Raw genomic sequence first — 20,709 nt, forward strand, 5'->3', positions numbered from 1 at the left:
ATCACTGTAATCCAAGTAATGCCGGCGCGGTAGACGCGGAAGTTCAATAACGGCACTTAATATCACTGAAATCACTCTGTAATTAAACTTTCTCACTTTCCCGTATAATACTAACACAAAGGGGTTAAACCGCGGCGATGGCCACTCCCTTTGTCGATACTTTGCATTAATTCAACTGCTGGCTTCTGCACATCTCTGCCCGCCTCGCGGGAACCTACCACACCCTGACTTCAGCACATCTCAACTCTAACTGACTCCGCCCAGTTCTTCCCGCCTCGCGGGAATTTACCCAAGCAGCACTCGGCACTCCGGTGAACCCCTCTAGCTCTCGCGACCTGCACACACACTACTCGATAGTTGCCCTGTCGACCTGTGTGAGCGCAAACTTAGTAGTAAGGGCCTGCGGACCCCTTACAAGTTCAGGGTTTTAAAGATTGATTTTCATTTTGCGACATGGTCGAATGTGCGACTAAATTTCCTGTAGAGGTTACTGGTTTGTCGTTGATGTGAGTTGTTGTTTGGAAATTTGTGATAAGTTATTATGAGACGAAATTGCTGATGTCATCGGTCCCTAGGCTTACACACTACTTAATCTAACTTAAACTAACCTGCGCTAAGGACAACACACACACACACACACACACACACACACACACACACACACACATAGTTGCTGTTCGTTTGAAATCACTATATTTACAATATCATTATACGGTTCTCGGAATACACGCCGGATGATTACTTTCGTGAAATTCTCATCTCAAAAGACAATATTTTTCAGTTATAATTGATTTTTTACCACAAAAAGAAATTATTTAAATACTTGTCAGCCTAGCAGTGAATAAGTGTGTCTTTCGATGTTCAGTATACTTCATTTATCTTTTTTTCCAAATAACACGTGCCGTTCCTGTCGTGATGATACTTGAACACATGTAAGCAACGCATCTATAGGTACCATTATCGGATTAAAAACGTTTCCCAGTCAAAAACGTCTTTAGATGTGGACGTAGATGGTAGTCTGAGGGTGTCAACTTCTTTGAACAAATAAGATATTACAGCGATCTGTGATTCAGATTTCAGCGTTTTTCCATTTCCAAACCGTTGTTGTGCGAAGCTGCACTGTCCAGATGAAATGTATTTTTTTTTCACAATTCACAGTTAAAGGTCACAAGTGCTTTCAATTACTACGCAACATGTACCAACACGATACGACATCCCTGATATCTGTACCAGCTCACTGTCAGGACGAAAAATTTTCTCCCAACCTTCGTCCACTTTTAGGCTACTTATTTTCTTCACTACACAAGTATGGATTTACTGGTCTGTGAGTTTTTATCAGCGTTTAGTAGCCGCTGTTCTCTCAGTTTTCGTGCTTTCCATAACTTCTGTTGCGAGTGCCACTGCAGTTCGTGTATTGGCAATGCACTTGACACGTGGCGCTGCGGCAAGGGTATTCGTCCTTTTGCAGCGTGCGTTGACGTGAACAGCACAGTGGCCGCAGCTTAAGTCGCATTCATCCAGCCATAGCTTGTATCAGAGTGAGCTTTCGTCTCACGCGATGGCTTAGTAAATCGTGTCGGTTTTATTTAAAATCTACTTAGCGACAACGTAAATTATAGAGAGTGAATGATAAATCCATCGACAAGCTTTTAAAAGTGTCAGTATAGACCAAAACAAGAATAGAAGTTTAGTAAAAATGTGTTATGAAATTGACGCCTAAAGAGCTATGAGCGCTTGTACATCTTCGCTATTGTGAAACACATCTCTTCAACTGATCAAGTTCTCATAGCTCCGTAAGGTATACATTTTAGAGCCCATTTTTACCCAACATTTTCTTCTTGTTTTGATCCATAGTACCTCCTCTCAAAAGATGGGAACCAAAGAGACTGTGTTTCACAGTATCGAAGAATCTAAGATGATGAAGTGTTTATAACCCTTAAGGTATGCTTGTTAGAGCCCATGTTTGCTGGACTTTTCTTTCTTGTTTTGATCCAAACTAATATCTCTGAAAGTTTTTACTTGGAGTTCCGGTTCACCCTACAAATTTTGAATTTACCAGCAATCTTCCGATTATCTGAAGTACCAAATCTGTTACTAAAATATTCAATCGGTTCATGTTTGATTTCAAACTACCGCAACAAATCCTATGTAACGTCTGTTGGGAGGTATAATAAAATACTTAACATCATATGTAAGTATGGTATGCATTCCGTGGTTTAATCTTAATCCAGCTGAAAGCTCTAAAGTGCAGTCTTCCATTTTTATGCTGTCGAAAGAAATTTTGAAGCATTATTCCGAAAAGGGAATGCAAATCAAAGCTTAAGTGAAATTATGCTCAGGATAACACAAATGTTACGTTTTACAGTGTTCTTGTGTCACTTAAACAACTGACAAATCTTAGCAAAGTTTTACAAACACTTGCTATAGGTGGTGCATTGCATTTTCTAACTTTTGAGGAGAAACTCGCAGCTGATGTCGTATATATGATCAACGATGTATTCATTGCAATGAAAGTCAATTTGCTAACAGCTGAATTGCTCTTTTTTATGTTAATATCAAACATGTATGGCAGATTTCAGAACAATATCGTCTAATCTTCAAGTACGGGAAGCGTGCAAGGGATAAGTCTCTGCAGGCTCACTACCCTCTGTGCCCTCGGTGGCTCAGATGAATAGAGCGTCTGCCATGTAAGCAGGAGATCCAGGGTTCGCATCTCGGTCGGGGCACACATTTTCAACATTCCCCAATGAAGTACATCAATGCCTGTTTGCAGCTAGGGTGTCCATTTAATCATCATTTCATTTCTAGCAAAGCTGCATGGTCATCTACGGTAACCGTTCTTCCGGGAAAAGATACTACCGTCACATATAAAAAATTTGATTCGTAAAGATTGTAAAAGAGCTAGGTTTGAATGCGAAATTATAGAACGAGATACATTGATAAGTGAAGCAATATCTGATACTGTGTGGCCGTTTTTTTATGCTTCGTGTCATGTTGTCATGCATCATTGAGGACAGAGCAACGAAATTTCCACCCTCTAGCTGACGACGTTGGACAGATATTTCGCGGTCGCTACTACTACTGCTACTACTTCAACCAATACTAGCAAAATTCCTGCCATGCTGTCAACAAAACACCTCTAATGTGACATCAGCAATTAATAAAGCAGATATCAGATGCGCGTGCAACAGAACTTTGACGCATTTATTATCTTTCGGTAAGTACGTGAATAGAAATCCACAGAAATGATTATGTTAAGAGCATATTTCCTGGTCTTTAATCAGTCGTGGTCCACATCAGCCGTGATTGACTACGTGCGTGAGATGGACTGGTCTCACTGATAATCCTTGATGGGTCACCCGATGATATCCTCAACTAAAGGAGGAAGTTTAGAATTCAAGTTCTTGTGTATATCGAGATTGTTAAAGACAGAGCACAATGGCAGTTAGACGAGTGTGCTAGAATAAACTGACAGTGGACTTGCTGAACTGATCATTCCAGAAAACCTTATGCTGGCAAGCGAGCCTTTATTGTGCAATGTAATCTTTCTTTAGGTCTATACACTTCGTACATAGATTTTACACTGAATGTATTTCATATTGGAAATGTGAGCCTGATCGGAACAATAGTGATCTAGAGCTACATGGTCATCTACGGTAAATGTTCTTTCGGGAACAGATACTACCGTCGCATATAGTTAAAATATGGCTTCCCAGCCATTGACCTTCTTGTGCGAATGCACACACTATGCCTGAACTCGTACGGGACTTGGTAGCTTAATCAGCCACGAGTAATGAGTATGATTGGCATACATTCTACTGGGCCTAAAACTATTGTTGGTCACTAATTACTTTAGATGTTCGAGTAAGTGGAAGTCAGCGTGTTTCGGACGGATTGAATAGGGAATATTCTAACAATTTATGTTTTAAACTCAATTCTTTGATTTTCATAACACCTTCCTTAAAAAGAGCATTATCCACTTTTTTTTTTTTTCAATACAGACCTCTTGCCGCGTACATATGCATCCTCTTGGACTGTCCTTGCATAGGATTTCCCATATAGTCTTCCACTCTTTGCAAAGTTATTAATAGCAAAAATACGAATTTTAATATTTTAGATACATAGGACTCCAACCCGCTGCATTGATTACAGTTCCGTTTCCGGCGTGAAGCGGTGAGGCGAAACTGGTGCACCAAATAAAGTTATTACTTTCAAAACAGTTCTGATAAACTCCCCAACCACACTCCACAAACCTTTCCCGTAATTACTGACTAAAGCACACCATATCGTATTCTTTCTTCTCATACATGTATGGCAACAGCTACTTTAAACATTTTAAGCGCTAATGTTTACATTTGTAAGTGCAGTTTCCGGATGTCCTTCATGTGGGACACCTTCAAGATATGTACGGTAACATTTTGGTGCAGCCCCATTTCTTAAATGGTGAGAATGAAGGAGCAAACTTCTTACGAACATTCACCAATATTTCATGAATTCCCTTTGACTTCTTAACGTAAAAAATAGCTAATTTTTTAAAGCCATCCTTTTTCCACTTTAAACTTGAAAGAAACACGCACAACACGAGTGCTTTAAATGCCATATAAATAACAGTATTCAGAAGATCTTATTGACACCTGCTTCACTGTGCAGCAGCTGAGTGGAATAGAATAACTTTAAATCTTAGATAAATTATGCTTTTGGTGATATAAAGTGAAGTAAGTGTGTCAGTAAAATATGTAATACTTAGGTTGCTGTTGCTATTTATTTAAAAAAAAATTCTGGGAAAACCAGCTTCTAGCAAATTCATTTTTAGTGTTGATCATTTATCCGTCCTATGTAACATCGTCTTAAATTTTTTTTCTTTCCTTTATGAATGTCGATAGTGTATCTTCGGTTTCATGTTGTTTCAGTTCGAGATAACAGCAACTGTGAGTAAGGCGCTGGACGTGGTCAATGAGTCTCCGAGATCTTCTGGAGGTTGTATGGCTCTTCCAACCGTTAGCAGAAGTGAAAGTCCTCTATCAGGATCATCTCATCCGGGCAGAGCCATGTCTAGGTAATACCCACTATAATTTACCTGTGAAATTAGTTACCCTTTTAGTAGTTGTAGTTTAGTATTTTCATATTAAATACATAAATCTAAAAATAACATGAGCTTTTACAAGAATTTTGATCAGAATCACACTCTAAATAAACTGACGTACTTTAGCACTGTTTGCGGTCTAATCTTGTGTTTTGTGATAGGTATTTCTATTAAAATCGGCAGTCAAGTATTACTTCTTAAAAATTATTTCTCAAATATATGTTTGTAAAATTTACAGGCAAAATTTTTAATTCACTTCTACTTTTGCTACAGCAACGGGAAATCTCAGTTTTACTTGAGAAAACTTTGCAAATCTTTTCTTCCAATTAAATCGCGCCGAATATTAAAATTGTTTTCTGCGGAATAATTTCAGGAATTCCTCTTCGTCTTTTGGAGAGGGTCTAGACTCGGAAGCAGCAGGGGATCACGGATATGAGGAAACACTTTCTGTAGAGTCGAGAACTGAACGGACAGAACTGGAGTCTAGGCTTCACTACTGGAACAGAGAGCACAACGTATGTGCGAGAGAATACGAAGAAGAAACGGACGAGAGTTCTCGTTGTCCCGATTTTGGCAGCAGGGAAGAGGTAAATGATTTTGGTTCTTCATTTCTCAATTTTGAAAAATAGTTATCGAACTGTAAAGATGATGGCAGGACTAGAAGTTATATACACAGGTAATCAACCGATTGTTATCATCCTAAATGTATTCCGTGACATCTCACTGTTTCTATATATCTTTCGATTTACGAATCCCTCTAGAGCTCCCAGAAATCGTAATACAATAATTAAGTAGCTTAACTTTTGATATCAGAGGCCTCTAAATCGTTATGATATTGAGTTAGCCGTTTAGAATGCCAAAGCTAAATAGTCAATTCACTATATATACTGGGTGATCAAAAAGTTAGTATCAATTTGAAAACTTAATAAATCACGGAATAATGTAGATAGAGAGGTACAAATTGACACTCATGCTTGGAATGACATGGGGCTTTATTAGAACCAAAAAAATACAAAAGTTCAAAAAATCTCCGACAGATGGCGCTTCATCTGATCAGAATAGCAATAATTAACATAACGAAGTAAGACAAAGCAAAGACGATGTTCTTTACAGGAAATGCTCAATATGTCCACCATCATTCCTCAACAATAGCTGTAGTCGAGGAATAATGTTGTGAACAGCACTGTAAAGCATATCCGGAGTTATGGTGAGGCATTGGCGTCGGATGTTGTCTTTCAGCATCCCTAGAGATGTCGGTCTATCACGATACACTTGCTACTTCAGGTAACCCCAAAACCAAAAACGCTCGGACTGATGTCTGGGGACCTGGGAGGCCAAGCATGACGAAAGTGGCGGCTGAGCACACGATCATCACCAATCGACGCGCGCAAGAGATCTTTCACGCGTCTAGCAATATGGAATGGAGCGCCATCCTGCATAAACATCGTACGTTCCAGCAGGTGTTTATCAGCCAGGCTGGAAATAATGCGTTTCTGTAACATATCGGCGAACCTCTAACCCGCCACGGTAGCAGTTACAAAACCAGAATCACGCATTTCCTCTAAGAAAAAAGGCCCGATAACGGTAGATATGGTAAATCCAACCCATACCGTGAGTTTCTCGTCGTGCAATGGAGTTTCCCAAATTCTGCAGTTGTGGGCGTTGACAGACCTTCGGAGCGTGAAATGAGCTTCGTCGGTCCACAACACTTTACTCAACCAGTCGTGATCTTCCGCCATCTTTTGAAACGCCCACACCGCAAATGCCCTCCGCTTCACTAAATCGCCAGGTAACAGTTCATGATGCCGATGGATTTTGTACGGATAGCATCGGAGGGTACGCCTAAGTGCCAACCAAGCAGTAGTGTATGGAATGCCGGTGCGACGTGCGACTGCACGAGCGCTGACTTCCCCGTGCATAGACGAACCCGCTACAGTCTCCATTTCTTCCTGAACTGTCTCAGCAGCATTGCGCCTTGTGCTCGGTCGGCCACTACGTGGTCTATCGTCTAAACAACCCGCGGCTTCGAACTTCGAAATCATTCTCGCCACAGCTGCATTTGTCAACGGACCTTTACCCGTTCGAATCCCCTTCCTGTGGCGATAGGATCGTGCCGCTTAGGTAATCTGAAATCGGTTTCTTGTCACTCTTGCTAAGCAGTTAGATTTTCCGGCTTTCTTTGTACTTCTATTTATAGCCGTAAACAGTGAAGCTGTAACGGTCTAATGATAATTGATTCCGGTCTCTGTCACTATTAGGTCTCAGATGTTATCTTCACGAGACTTTTCTCTGATTAAATGCTCAAAGCAGTTTTGTGATAAGACATTTAGAACAATTTCACACGATTATCTGTGCCTCTTACCAGCTCTAATCATTTGAGTAGCCTCGTGAAACGTGAAACGTGGACGATAAGCAGTTCACAAAAGAAGAGAATGGAATCCTTTGAAATGTGGTACTGAAGAAGAATTAGATTGGGCGCTCGTATCAGTAATGAGGAGGCTCTGAATCGAACAGAGGAAAAAAGAAGTTTTAGGCACAACTTGACTAAAAGAACGGATCGGTGACGGGACACATTCTTGAGGCATCAAGAAACCGTCAGTTTGACAATGGAGGGAAGTGTGGAGAGTAAAAATTGTACTGGGAGACCACGACTTGGATACAGTAAGCACGATCTAATGGATGCCACTTGCAGTAGTTATGCAGAGATTAAGAGACTGGTACAGATATACTAGCGTGGAGAGCTGCATAAAACAACTATGAGGACTGGATACGACAACAACAACCAATGCTAGATCATTCAGTATTGATGAAGTTCTTCGAATAACCAAGGTTTAAAATATTATGTTCGAGTAAGTAACCATCAAGAACCACAGGAGGAAATGCAAAGGGGACTGCCCGTCGCGTACATTGAGTAAAGAATTGATGAATACCTGCAGAGGGCATCATGAGATCTACGGGGAATGTTCACTATAGAACAACAGTTCTGACTACAAAATCATATCTGACCACGATGTCACCAAAAGTGTTTAAAACAGCGAAGACGTAAATAGAAAAGGAGAAATAAAATTTCAATGAAGGAACCTAATGGGAATTATCATTCCATATGGTAAAGCTGGAATTGGCCCCGTACTTCGATAAGTATGAATAGAACAGCAGATATCCTGTGTGGATGGTGGGATGAAAGTGTCTCTTATATAAAAGAGTGCACCTTTAATTATTTGAGAAATGCTAAAAGAAAAAGCAGCCTGAACAGATTAGATTGTTATAATACAGCTTCACTAAAAGTGGCTTTTCAGGTAACGTCAACATGCTGCGACTGCTGGCGCCTCTGATTCTCTCTCTCATTACAGCTCCTTTTATACACGATTGTCATGCGCAGTCACTGACGTTTTGCTCTACAGCACCATCTGTCAGACATTTTGTGAACTTTGTTTTTTTTTTTTGGTTCTAATAAAACCCCATGTCATTCATAGCATGTGCGTCAATTTTTACCTCTCTATCTACATTATTCCGCGGTTTATTAAGTTTTCAAATTTATACTGACTTTTTGATCATCCGGTACTTGACCAGCAACACGACACATGTGGATGCATTTTCTAAACACTTGATCCTACGGTGATGACCTGATTAAATTAGGACACTCCTAGCTGAGTATACAGGGTGAGTCACCTAACGTTACCGCTGGATATACTTCGTAAACCACATTAAATACTGACGAACCGATTCCACAGACCGAACATGAGGAGAGGGGCTAGTGTAATTGTTTAATACAAACCATACAAAAATGCACGGAAGTATGTTTTTTAACACAAACCTACGTTTTTTTAAATGGAACCACTTTAGTTTTGTTAGCACATCTGAACATATAAACAAATACGTAATCAGTGCCGTTTGTTGCATTGTAAACTGTTAATTACATCCGGAGATATTGTAACCTAAAGTTGACGCTCGAGTACCAATCCTCCGCTGTTCGATCGTGTGTATCGGAGAGCACCGAATAACGTAGGGATCCAAAGGGAACGGTGATGGACCTTAGGTACAGAAGAGACTGGAACAGCACATTACATCCACATGCTAACACCTTTTTATTGGTCTTTTTCACTGACGCACATGTACATTACCATGAAGGGTGAGGTACACGTACACACGTGGTTTCCGTTTTCAATTACAGAATGATCTGCCAACGTTGCTCGAAAATGTCCCACTGGAAACGCGTCGACGTATGTGGTATCAGCATGATGGTGCACCTGCTCATTCCGCAATTACCTCACCCCTCATGGTAATGTACATGTGCGTGAGTGAAAAAGACCAATAAAAAGGTGTTAGCATGTGGACGTAATGTGCTGTTCCAGTCTCTTCTGTACCTAAAGTCCAACAACGTTCCCTTTGGATCCCTACGTAATTCGGTGCTCTCCGATACACACGATCGAACAGCGGAGGAGTGGTACTCAAGCGTCAACTTTAGGTTACAATATCTCCGGATGTAATTAACATTTTACAATACAACAAACGGCACTGATTACGTATTTGTTTATATGTTCAGATGTGCTAACAAAACTAATGGGGTTCCATTTAAAAAAACGTAGGTTTGTGTTAAAAAAACATACTTTCGTGCATTTTTGTATGGTTTGTATTAAACAATTACACTAGCCCCTCTCCTCACGTTCGGTCTGTGGAATCGGTTCGTCAGTATTTGATGTGGTTTACGAAATACATCCAGCGGTAACGTTAGGTGACTCACCCTGTATATATTAAAGGTATGTAACCCCGTTCATAAGAACCCGTCCTTCATTTATATACGTTTACTGAAACTGCTCAGAGTTGCTGGATGGTAGGAATAGATTACGTCTCATCACATGTATTTATCCTCTGTTTTCTTATTCTTTAGTCTCTAACAACAACACAGACGTAGCAATAAAGTTGCCAGAAACACATTTTATCGTATTTTAAGTAGAAGTCACTAGAACTCAAGCGTAAGGAGGTTATTCCCAGTAAGAACAAGTCTTCTGCTATTCGAACTGGACTCTGCCGTGTTCTAAGCTAGCCTGTAAGTAATAAGCCACATGGATTTTTTATCTATTTCTTTAGGGCCATTATAAAATTTTCATTTGTTAATGCAACACCAAAAGAGTAACTTAATAATAATAAAATACAATTAATTATATTAATATTAATAATAAGAAGAATAATATCCGTCATAGCGTACTAATTTCAAATTCCATATTACCCTAATTTACAAATCTGAAGAAAATTTCTGTCCAGCAAGTAAAACTAGTCGAACCTTGCAGCTTTTTGGCTTCTGTAATCAATAATGTCTTCAATTTTATTGTATAACTTAAGTTTTGTGATAACCCGCACGACACATGAAAGCTACAGAAAATTACATTCCACATAGAACCTTTGGATATTCTCCTCCACTTAGGATCTGGAACGACCCTTATCAGATATATAATTTCTACTTGTCATCCATCGATAGCATATTTTCGTGTCAGAGTTGCACTGGTGCTTCCCATGCATCTCTCCTAATAGAGATCATTTTGTGGTATAAATTCTCGTCACCCACCAATTTTCATATATATGGCCTTTGGATAATAATCTCCACGACCTTCGCAATTAATTTTTGATGTGTATAATTCCAGTATCGCTTTTATGAATGTTCTTGATAAAAAATTTCGTAGGCAAAATTTAGGAAGTAGAGATGTTATAGAAATATTGTTAACCATAGTAAGTGGTCTGTGTAATATATCACATTTCTGTAGTGGAATTCGTGTTCTTCATCCTGATGATTGGTTCTACAAGCAATACATGCCCTTCCTTTGCTACGATATTCATATAGAAAGTACTACTATTCTGTGATTATAAATAGGCGAGAGGTCAGTGCGTCTAACTTTAATGTGGAGGACCTAGTGTATCCTGGTACTGCCAGGGATGGTGGGAGGACTGTAACGGTGTGCACTCAAGCTCGTGATGCCAGCTGAGTAGCTACTTGAATAAGAAGTAGCTGCCTCAGGGTCTGAAATGTCAACACGGGATGGGAGAGCGGTTTGCTGATACATTGCCTCTCCACGCTAGGTCGGCATGACGCCACGTGGCAGAGAATCGCACGGCAGTCGCTTGAAATCGCGTCCTCATGGCCTGATCGCGGAGTTAAATTCCTTTCTGAGTTCTAAATTAAACATAAGCGTGGTGACTTTCAGGTCTTCGCGTTGGCTGGGGCAGACCCCTTCAAATGGCTCTGAGCACTCTGGGACTTAACTTCTGAGGTCATGAGTCCCCTAGAACTTAGAACTACTTAAACCTAACTAACCTAAGGACATCACACACATCCATGCCCGAGGCAGGATTCGAACCTGCGACCGTAGCGGTCGCGCGGTTCCAGACTGAAGCGCCTAGAACCGCTCGGCCACTCCGGCCGGCCAGACCCCTTCAATTACAACATAACACTACAGAAAATTTAGGCCGCATGTTGTTATGTACTCCCCTGAACGATGGATACGGAAGAGCTCCCCACATTAAAATAGTTTTTTCTGCTGTCTTCAGCCAATTGATGCATTTTTTTCTTCATTCAAAAAAACTGCATGACGTTGAAAGCAAGTTCAATGAGATGTACTGCGAAATCAGTATAACAATTCCCACCTTATTCAATGGGGTATTACATGAGATTCATATTAATATCTCGATAACACGAATACAACACTTTTGGCTTAAAAACATCCTTTTGGTGTGTGATGATTGTTCCAGCAATGTTACTCCATATCCCAACAACTCCACCAGTGTGTCACACGTCCCGATGGCGGATAAAATTCTGAACGTAATTGTAGCTGTGTTCTGCTTCCGCAGCAGATGATTGACATTGAAGATTATCATCAATCCTCAGTAACACAAGTCATACTGTAAGGAATTTGTGAGAAGATGGATATCCTGAGTTTTATTTCAGTTGAAAGAAATCCTATCAGTAATGAACCATGGACTGATTCCCCCGATGCGTTATTTGTGTTGTTATTCAATATTTTGCTTGAATCTGTAACAACTGCGCTTATGACTTGGTAAATAAATGGTAAAAATTTAAGGAAGGAAAAGAAAGAAGGCTACGCAGCAACGTCCCGTCGGCGGCTCGGTCAATAGAGGCGAAGCACAAGCTTGGATTGGGAAGGTTTAAGTAGGATATCATCTTTATCCTACACAAACGATCAATTCTGATATTAATAGTGCAATAAAACATGTGCAATATTGAATTGTGTCTAACGAATAAGTACGTTTAGAGAGCATCGCTAGCTGTGCCTATGTCCTCTCTTCAGAAGCAGCAGTGAAGTATTTCATCCTTACGAGTGACGAACACAGATAGATAGGAAACAACTGACGGATAAGATGTGAGGAAATCTGAATATCAAGACAGTTAATAGCAAAAGACAACCATGTGTCTCCTTTATTCATAAGTGCAAGTTTCCAACAATGAACTGACTCGTAACATAGAAAGTTTAGTATTTCCAGAAGAATGGGACTTGCCCTTTTGTCATTGTTATATCTGTACGCATAATCTGGTCCATACGTTTTCTACGGTCCGTTTTGTTGCCCTTCATGGCAAGCCGTCCTGGGCCTACATTCCAGCAAGATAATCCCCACCTGCACACGGCGAGAGTTTCTACTACTTGTCTTCGTGATTGCCAAAGCCTACCTTGGCCAACGAGGTCCCGGATCTGTCTCCATTTCTGAACTTCTCGAGAATTGTGGGCTGAGCCATCCAACAGTCTCGGGATTTTAAGGATCTAATACGCCAGTTGGACATAATTTGGCACTATATGCTTCAGGAGGACATCCAACACAGCTACGAATCAGTGCCAAGCCGGGTAATTGCATGCATAAGGGCCAGAGGTGGACCAAGGTGTTATTCTCTTGCTTGATTTGTGAAGCTCTTTCTCCTGAATAAAACATCCATTTTTTCTAAAATTGTAGCATTTGTTTTTCAGTTTATGTACATCACATTTACTGATCTCCATCCCATTCGGATAATTACTTCATGGTGTAACCTTTTTTTTTTCTTAGAGTATATTATAAACTAGCAGTTACCCATGGCTATGCTCGCATATCAGTAGTTCTATTCTGATAACTAAACATGAGTACGTAAGCTGTTGTATGTACAAAAGTGTCAACTGCCCTCACGTATCTACCTGTCCTAATTAGCATTGATGGTCAGATAGTGATGTGCACCTCCCTTTTTCCACCCACCCAGGGCCCCACTGCCCCAACGGATGACGTGGCATGAGCATTGTTGCTGCTTAGTAAGTTTTTATATAATTTATGTTCACTGATGTAAAAAAGACATGTCCCATCCACTATTAAACATTCTTAGGTACCGTTTTGTAATCTTGTGTCCACTTTCTAAAGTATCCTACATTATTCCGCAGATCCCAGCTATCTCTATACCAGATATCATCGAAATCGATTCAGTAACTGAGTCGTTTTAACAGTGTTAGTATGGAAGTATCAACTAAACAAATAGAGATTGCAGAAGCACTCTATTCAGTACATTTATCGTATTATGTAGATAGTTTTCGAGTTATTCGAGAGAATCGCGTTTGAAGGTCACTTTCATACGTTTTACTTGGTTAATTCGAAAACTGCTGGCTATAGCGAATATGTGTCCCAGAACAAAATTTAACTACATTAAATTTCCTATAAAAATGTCCTTTTATTTCTGCTGTGGGCGTAACAGGCTGCAAACAGTCACTGAGAGAATATGAAAATCTTGCACATTGTATTTGAAAGCACCTCAGGTAGCATAAAACCCATAGGCAGGGGCAGCTGAGTCATCCTGTATCAAGTAGTGCACATTTGTGTGTATGTTAGGAATCGTCTCTCAAAGCCCTGGATCGATTTAAGCCGGATTTAGCAGAGAAACAGCAGGTCTCATAAGTATCTGCAGTACGAGCAGAGATTGGGCAAGAACATGCTTTTTTTTCAGCCTCTACTGTGTGGAAACTGTATCAGCCTGCCAAATCAATCTGCTTTACAGGACAGCCTACACGTCATGGGCAAGAAACTGTTTTCCTGGCCCCCAACATTTAGGCTGCCCTGCACGAAAGGCATGTTGTGCTGGAGTAGTATTCGACTGCTGTAATTCAGGGACAAATAAATGATTATCAAGCCCCAGATGTGTACCCTGCCCTGCATGACATGAATGGTGTGAGAGTAGTATCAGTCTGCTTTATTCAACTTTTTTGCAGAGGCAACATGTGCCAATGAGCATGACTCAGAACAGGCTGAGATGGACAGAGGAGGGCATGGACAGAGTGAGGGGAGAAGAAAATGGACAGTCGTAGGGGAGGAGGGGGATACGTGTAAGGTAGGTCGAAGGTGTAGTGGGCAGGTGGAAAAGGAAGATGGGGAAGCGGAAATGGAAAGAGAGTGCGGCAGGAGGATATGGTCAGAATGGGGGAGGGAACATTTGGTCAGAGAGAGGGGGTCGAGGAAGTGGACTAAGAGTGGGGAGGAGAAGATGGACAGTTAGAGAGAGTGGGGAGGGGAAGATAGGAAGGTAAAGATGGGAGGATGAAGTCGAGAGACAAAGGGAGGAAGAGGTGGACGCAGAGAAGGGGAGGAGGAGATATGTTCAGTATAAGTGTCGAATGTATACCGTGCTGAATTCACAGGCAAAACGCCAGTCATCCAATAAAAGCATTTTCACGAGTATGATACAGTTACAGCATCCAAGAATAAACACCTTTTTTCAAAGAGTAAATATGTTTCCTTATGTCACCTTATATTAAGAATCAGATTTTGTTCAAATAAAGCCTGTATGTTTCCCCAAGCTATGCTCAAGTTACATGTGAAAACCGCATGAAAATTCATCTTTTATTATTTGGAGATTAGCGTATTGCAACGGACGAACAGACATGACGGTTTTACAGTTTTACTATTAGTATGTAATATAGAAGCGTATGTATGAATGTATCTTCCATATCTCCTCCTAAACCACTGTAACTATTTCAACCAAAGTTTGTACACATATCACTTACTGGCTTGAATGATAAACTATGAGTGTAAGAACCAGCTACCTCTCAACGGGTTGTCGTGTGGCTGGAAAAGAAGCGTAGCTCGTGACACGCAAATAGCCAGACTATATTCATCGACTGTTTGAGAATAAGAGCACTTAGTAACTCTCGACTAACTTAACACATCATTTCAAACATTTTCGAGAATTTTTGTCGCTGACACCCACTTCACTGTTCATGCAGTAGAACTTCCGCATCAGGCAGGACTCTAATTTATTATTCCTTTACTATATTAGCGAGAATTTTGCACAACTTATTTATGAATAACAGTGAATGTACTCGAAAAATATATCACTGTACGACGCGCAATTCAGGAGATACGACTTCATAACTACTACGATGCTTGAAAAACTGCCGCACCATGCATGACGTTTTAATTTATTACTACTTTACTGGTAACTCTATCAGCAGCATATCTCCTAGAAGGTATCCAGATATACCGCTGGATGTATTGCCAAACTATATCATCGTACGAGACAGTTCAGAAGATGTGACGTCATAAACACTGAACAGACTGAAAACGAAACTACAGTGCGAAATTTACAAGAGATACTGGTGAAATGTGTGTACAAATATGTTTGAAATTTGTTAAATATGTGTGACATATGGGTATGCGGACAAGGCGGTGCATTAAGAGCTGTTCCTGAACCGCTGGATTGATTACTGCCAAACTTGGCACACATGTTACTTCCTTTCTGCAAAGAAATATTGTAATGTAAGAACCAGCATCTTCCTTTGTGGTGTGGGCGGTCTTAACGTATAGCGAGAAGGGGGAGGAGCAGATGGACAGACAGAGAGGGGGAAAGAAGAGATAGAGAGAAAGAAGAGGAGAGGGAAATGTACAGAGATACAGAGGAAGAGGAGATGGAGAATGAGTGTGGGGAGAGAGGAAATGGGCAGAAAAAGGACGTGGATAGAAAGAGGAGAGAGGACGAGACTGACAGAGAGAGTTCAGAGAAGCATGTGGACAAGGAGAGGGCATAGGGGTATATGGACAGAGACAGGGGGGATCGGGGGGGGGGGGAGAAGATAGACTATTAGAACTCCAATAAATACATATACGGGCAACACTGGGTACTCAGCTAGTTAACACATGCATTGATGAGCGAAAACACTATGACCACTGCCCAACGCAACGCTGCATGCCGCTTGGAGGCGTTACCGACACGTGACATGTTAACAAAAGTATGTAAGCGGAGCAGACACGGACAGCGGATCACCCTAGCAAAGATATGGGCTGCAAATGGGGAAATTCATTGAGATAAGCGCCTCTGACAAATGGCAGATCGTTATCACTCCGAGCTTGTGAACGATTAACTCGAAAACGGCGAAACTTGTCGAATGTTTACGTGCTACTGTCTTCATCATCTATGGAAGGAGGCAGAAGGACAGTGAAACTACCACTAGGCGCTAAATGATTGGCTGTCTACTACTCTTCGCAGAACGTGGGGTTAGGAACCTTGTCTGCATCTGTAGGACAGATGGTGATCTGTGGCATCTCTGCCGAAAGAGATGCACGCACAAGTGTTTCGGAGCACACCGTTCGTCGTATGTTGTTGAGCATGGAGCTCCATAACAGACCACTCCTACGTGTTCACATGTTGATCCAACAACGTCGTCAGTTACTATGGCAGTAGGCAGGGGACCATCATGATTCGACCGTCAATCAGTGGAAACGTGTTGGCTCTTCGGGGGAATCATATTTTTGCTACACTAGGCTTTGGTCGTCTCTATAACCGCCGTCATTGAGGTGAACGACGGCTCGAAGCAAGTAGCGCGCCACGGCCACAGGCTGGTGCTAGCAGTAGTACACTATGGAAGACATTCTCCTGCGCCTGTATGGGACCTGCGGTAGAAACCGAAGACATGCTGACAGCCTCGAACCATCAGCAGTGTAATTGTCCGTGTCTCGGAGCCAGAACTGTGCTACAGTGGTTTGAGGAGGAGCATTATAGTGAACTCATGCTGATGTCTCGGCGACCAAAGTCCTGATGTAAATCCTAAGGAACCCGTTTGGGTCGTTATCTGGTGCCATTATCGCTTACGCAAATCATCGGGTCCACTGGGGGCCGAACCCGTACAATAACCCTAGAATCGATGTGGGGCGGCGGTAGGGTGAGTAGACTGCTGTAGCCTGTTGTGGGGTTGTGAACCACTGAGGGCTACGGTGGAGACGAAGCCTCTCCGTCGTTTCTGGGTCCCCAGTTCCCTACAATACAACTTGACTTTGCCGTTGAGGAGGCTTCAGTGCCACTGAATAATAAGCCATAAATTCCCTCTGTAGTTACAAAGTCACCAGTGAAATAGCAGTGTTGCCGCCAGACTGCTCTAGTAGACTGCCTACAGTTGCATCAATACTCTTCTCTATATTCACAGATTCAGACAAGTAGTACTCACTGCTTCCAATCCAGGCAACAAGAAATATAACATTACTTGTTTGAGGAAGGAGAGACACACAGCAATCAGAGCCAACCCAGTTAGTTTTTATTACTCTTGCGTATCTAGATTTCGGTTATAAATAGCCATCTTCAGTTCATTTGATTTACAATCCAACCAACTCGTGGCAGTACATTTCACCATACGATCTTACTGGAGTATAGGCAGAAGGAAACAACGTCTGCTAGGTGTGTGCCGCTCCTTCCTTATGGTGTACGGTCGCTGTGTGCAACAGTTCCTTATGGAGTTGGTTAACAACTTGTTCAGTTTATAGCTGTGTCTATAAGGTGTCTGGTAAGGTAAAGAAACATGCAAAATACTCAGTGCACAGTGAGTGTCTACTAATGATTGGGAAATCGGTCTGATGGTCATATCGTTAGTTTCCATAAAACTGCTGGCGTTCTCATATAGCATTATTTTCGGAACCAATGCTAGTTTCCTTCCGGGGCTGACTCAGTTGCAATGTTGTTTTCTTTAATCTCGTGTTTTCCGGTAATATTACTATTTATTCAACACTTGAGAGCTGTTACATTAAGCGAATGTGGATTACGACGTTATTGGCAGTTGAAAGCTACTCTGCTGGCTGAGGAGGACGGACAGACTTTGAATGATTGCATGACTTGAAAACATTTCCTACGCCGCTCGAAGCTGATAACTTCATGAAGGGTTGTATCTACCCCGCCTGTTAATTATAACCGTGGTCCTTTTCTTTTCATCTCGTGAACAGTTTCTCGCATGTTCTGGAATATTCGTTCCTGCTGACTGAGGAGGCAAATGTTTCAAAAGTCGACTACCTGTTCACACTCATCGTAAGGCTCGGGTACAGCGAGGTTTGAGGTCCATGTTAAGTACCAGTTTCGTTCTAGTTGTTTTATGCGTTTTCGCTTAGCACGTCCCGATCCATTTACCTACCCTTTCTGCAAGAAATATAGTCAGCATTGACTCCAGCAGTCTGCAAGTCGTCCAAAGTACCTTTTGTTCCAGATCGTGAAGCTATCTAACCTTGTGGTAAAGTGAAGTCAAGATAAACAAGAGTACTGAAGCAGGTTATGAAAAGAAAAAAATCAAAGTAAATAAACGTCGTGGTTTGTTCTTTCCCACCACGGCATTCATTCGTGTGACGCTTCTCGCTGCGTGAACTTGACGTAACACAGACGTTCGTAACCACACACGGTGCTGCCGGACCTACGTTTAGTACAGCGTCGGAATCCAGACGTAGGGAGAAGGCCACACAGTAAACTTTCACACCGTAAGAAAACATAAAACTTGTACTGTGTTTTATATAGTTATATTTAGTAGCAAAATATTAAAATGTTACTTAATAGATAATGTTACAAAGATCTTGTCGGCGGTTATCTGGAACCTAGGTTACAGCAAGTCTGTTTGAAGCCAATGACTCACCATTCGTAAGTGGAAACGTTAACCTGTAATAGAAAAAAATGGCAACTATTATTTTTGGCAGTCCCTGTTCATCACAGAGGTCGCAGCGATATAGCAGCACTGTCCAGGTGGTATGGAGATTTCTTATTAGAAGTGAAACTCACCGCCTCCAATATAGGCTGCCACTAGACTTATTACAGAAGAAATATAAACGCGAAGTTCAGTCTGGTGGCTATTCCCTAAACTACAATACGCTTTGACAGAAAATTTTTTTTGAGTCGATGAGTGAGACTAAGGAGATTTTGACGTACCATTTCATGAAACAACAGAAAGAAAACACTATTAGCTATGTAGAAGTAAAAGTAATTTGAAGACTAAATAAGTTAACCTGACATAAAAGGAAGAAACTTCGTTGCAATATAAAATTTCGATTTCAATATGTAAGTAACATATAGTTTTAAGACATACCTATTTTGTGTGTTGCAAACATTGTTCTACGATGCTGCTTAATAATTAATTATCGGTTAGTTTAAGGAGGAAATGTGGTTTGGATTCTACTGGGTGTCCCTCCTAAGAGTCGTCAGGTGCATTTCCTCAAAGTTTCGGTAATATATATATTTTCAGTCTCATTTTTGCAATGTGTAGCTGGAGTAAGCCCATACAGTACTGCTAATCATGCCTTTCATGCAACGCACAGTGTCGACGGAATGCGTTAATGTGTTACCCGTTATGAACAAAATATTAAATAGGAATTTTCCGTGACCATTCGATACAGTGGTTCCAAATTAGTATAGTGAGATATACGTTTTAGCGATATGTGTTAGTAGTGACAGCAAAACACGCAAAGTAACGAGTACTCCAACAGCGACTGAGCAGCACTCCTGCCTGGAGGTAGCAGTCAGCGTCGGCGAGGACGGTGCCATCGCTGCTGGCGTACCGGCTATTCTTCGTGTTTTACTGCCCCTGTTAATACATATCGATAAAACGAATATCGCACAAGGCTAATGTGGGAACCTTCTATCGAATATGCACGTGAGCTTCCGCTTTAAGAGTCATTTTGTTTATAACGGGAAACAAGCCAACGCTTTCGGTCGACAGTGGAAGACCCGATGAGTAGTATTTGTTTGGCCTGACTCCAGCTACACACTGCTAAAACCTAATTGAAAATATCTGTCAATACTTCAGAGAAAATGTGCATGGTGACTCCTACGAGGGACGACCTGTATACCATGTCGTTCGTGACGTATGTACTGCAGTGATAAACATCCCATGTTGCAGGTTAATACTGACAAATGTGTGGAATCATCCGAGGAAGAAAAAGGTGACGAAACAGGAGAGGAAAAGGAGGTGATAAAGGTGCGCACCACATGGCATTTAATTGCATTGTAACGCTTTTTATGTTATTCAACACACACTAAATAAATCGTTTCTCTAGTTTTAAAAATGCTAGAAAGATCAGATAACAATGATTATGGTTCACATAGGTAAATGAATATCGATAATTAATATGCTTATTACTTGGGCTTCTCATTTAGTCTACACTGAGTCTCATTTTTTAAAATATATTTCAATTTGGTACCCATTGACTGTAACTAATTACTTTCGTTTCGAAACAGGAATGGTAACAAGCGACTTTATGAAATATACACAGTGGGACAAATAAAAGCGACCTGGAGAACAGAGTTCCACGGTACAAAGATACAAAGCAGGGGAAAGTAAATACAGTACTAACGTGACTATAGCTGATGTTGAAAGTGA

At 41.1% G+C, this 20,709-nt stretch overlaps 1 protein-coding gene across 1 annotated transcript in view; it reads left to right on the forward strand.

The window, feature by feature from the left end:
- The window catches only part of LOC126249320 (uncharacterized), a 90,006-nt gene extending 69,666 nt beyond the window's left edge, over window positions 1–20,340 (forward strand). Inside the window, exons 3-5 of the mRNA XM_049950974.1 lie at window positions 4,911–5,056; window positions 5,457–5,670; window positions 20,230–20,340. Coding sequence (XP_049806931.1) covers window positions 4,911–5,056; window positions 5,457–5,670; window positions 20,230–20,340 — 471 coding nt within the window. The remainder of the gene's footprint in view (window positions 1–4,910; window positions 5,057–5,456; window positions 5,671–20,229) is intronic.
- Window positions 20,341–20,709: the final 369 nt, after the last annotated feature.

The sequence above is a fragment of the Schistocerca nitens genome, chromosome 3 (assembly GCF_023898315.1).
Source record: "Schistocerca nitens isolate TAMUIC-IGC-003100 chromosome 3, iqSchNite1.1, whole genome shotgun sequence".
Taxonomy (NCBI): domain Eukaryota; kingdom Metazoa; phylum Arthropoda; class Insecta; order Orthoptera; family Acrididae; genus Schistocerca; species Schistocerca nitens.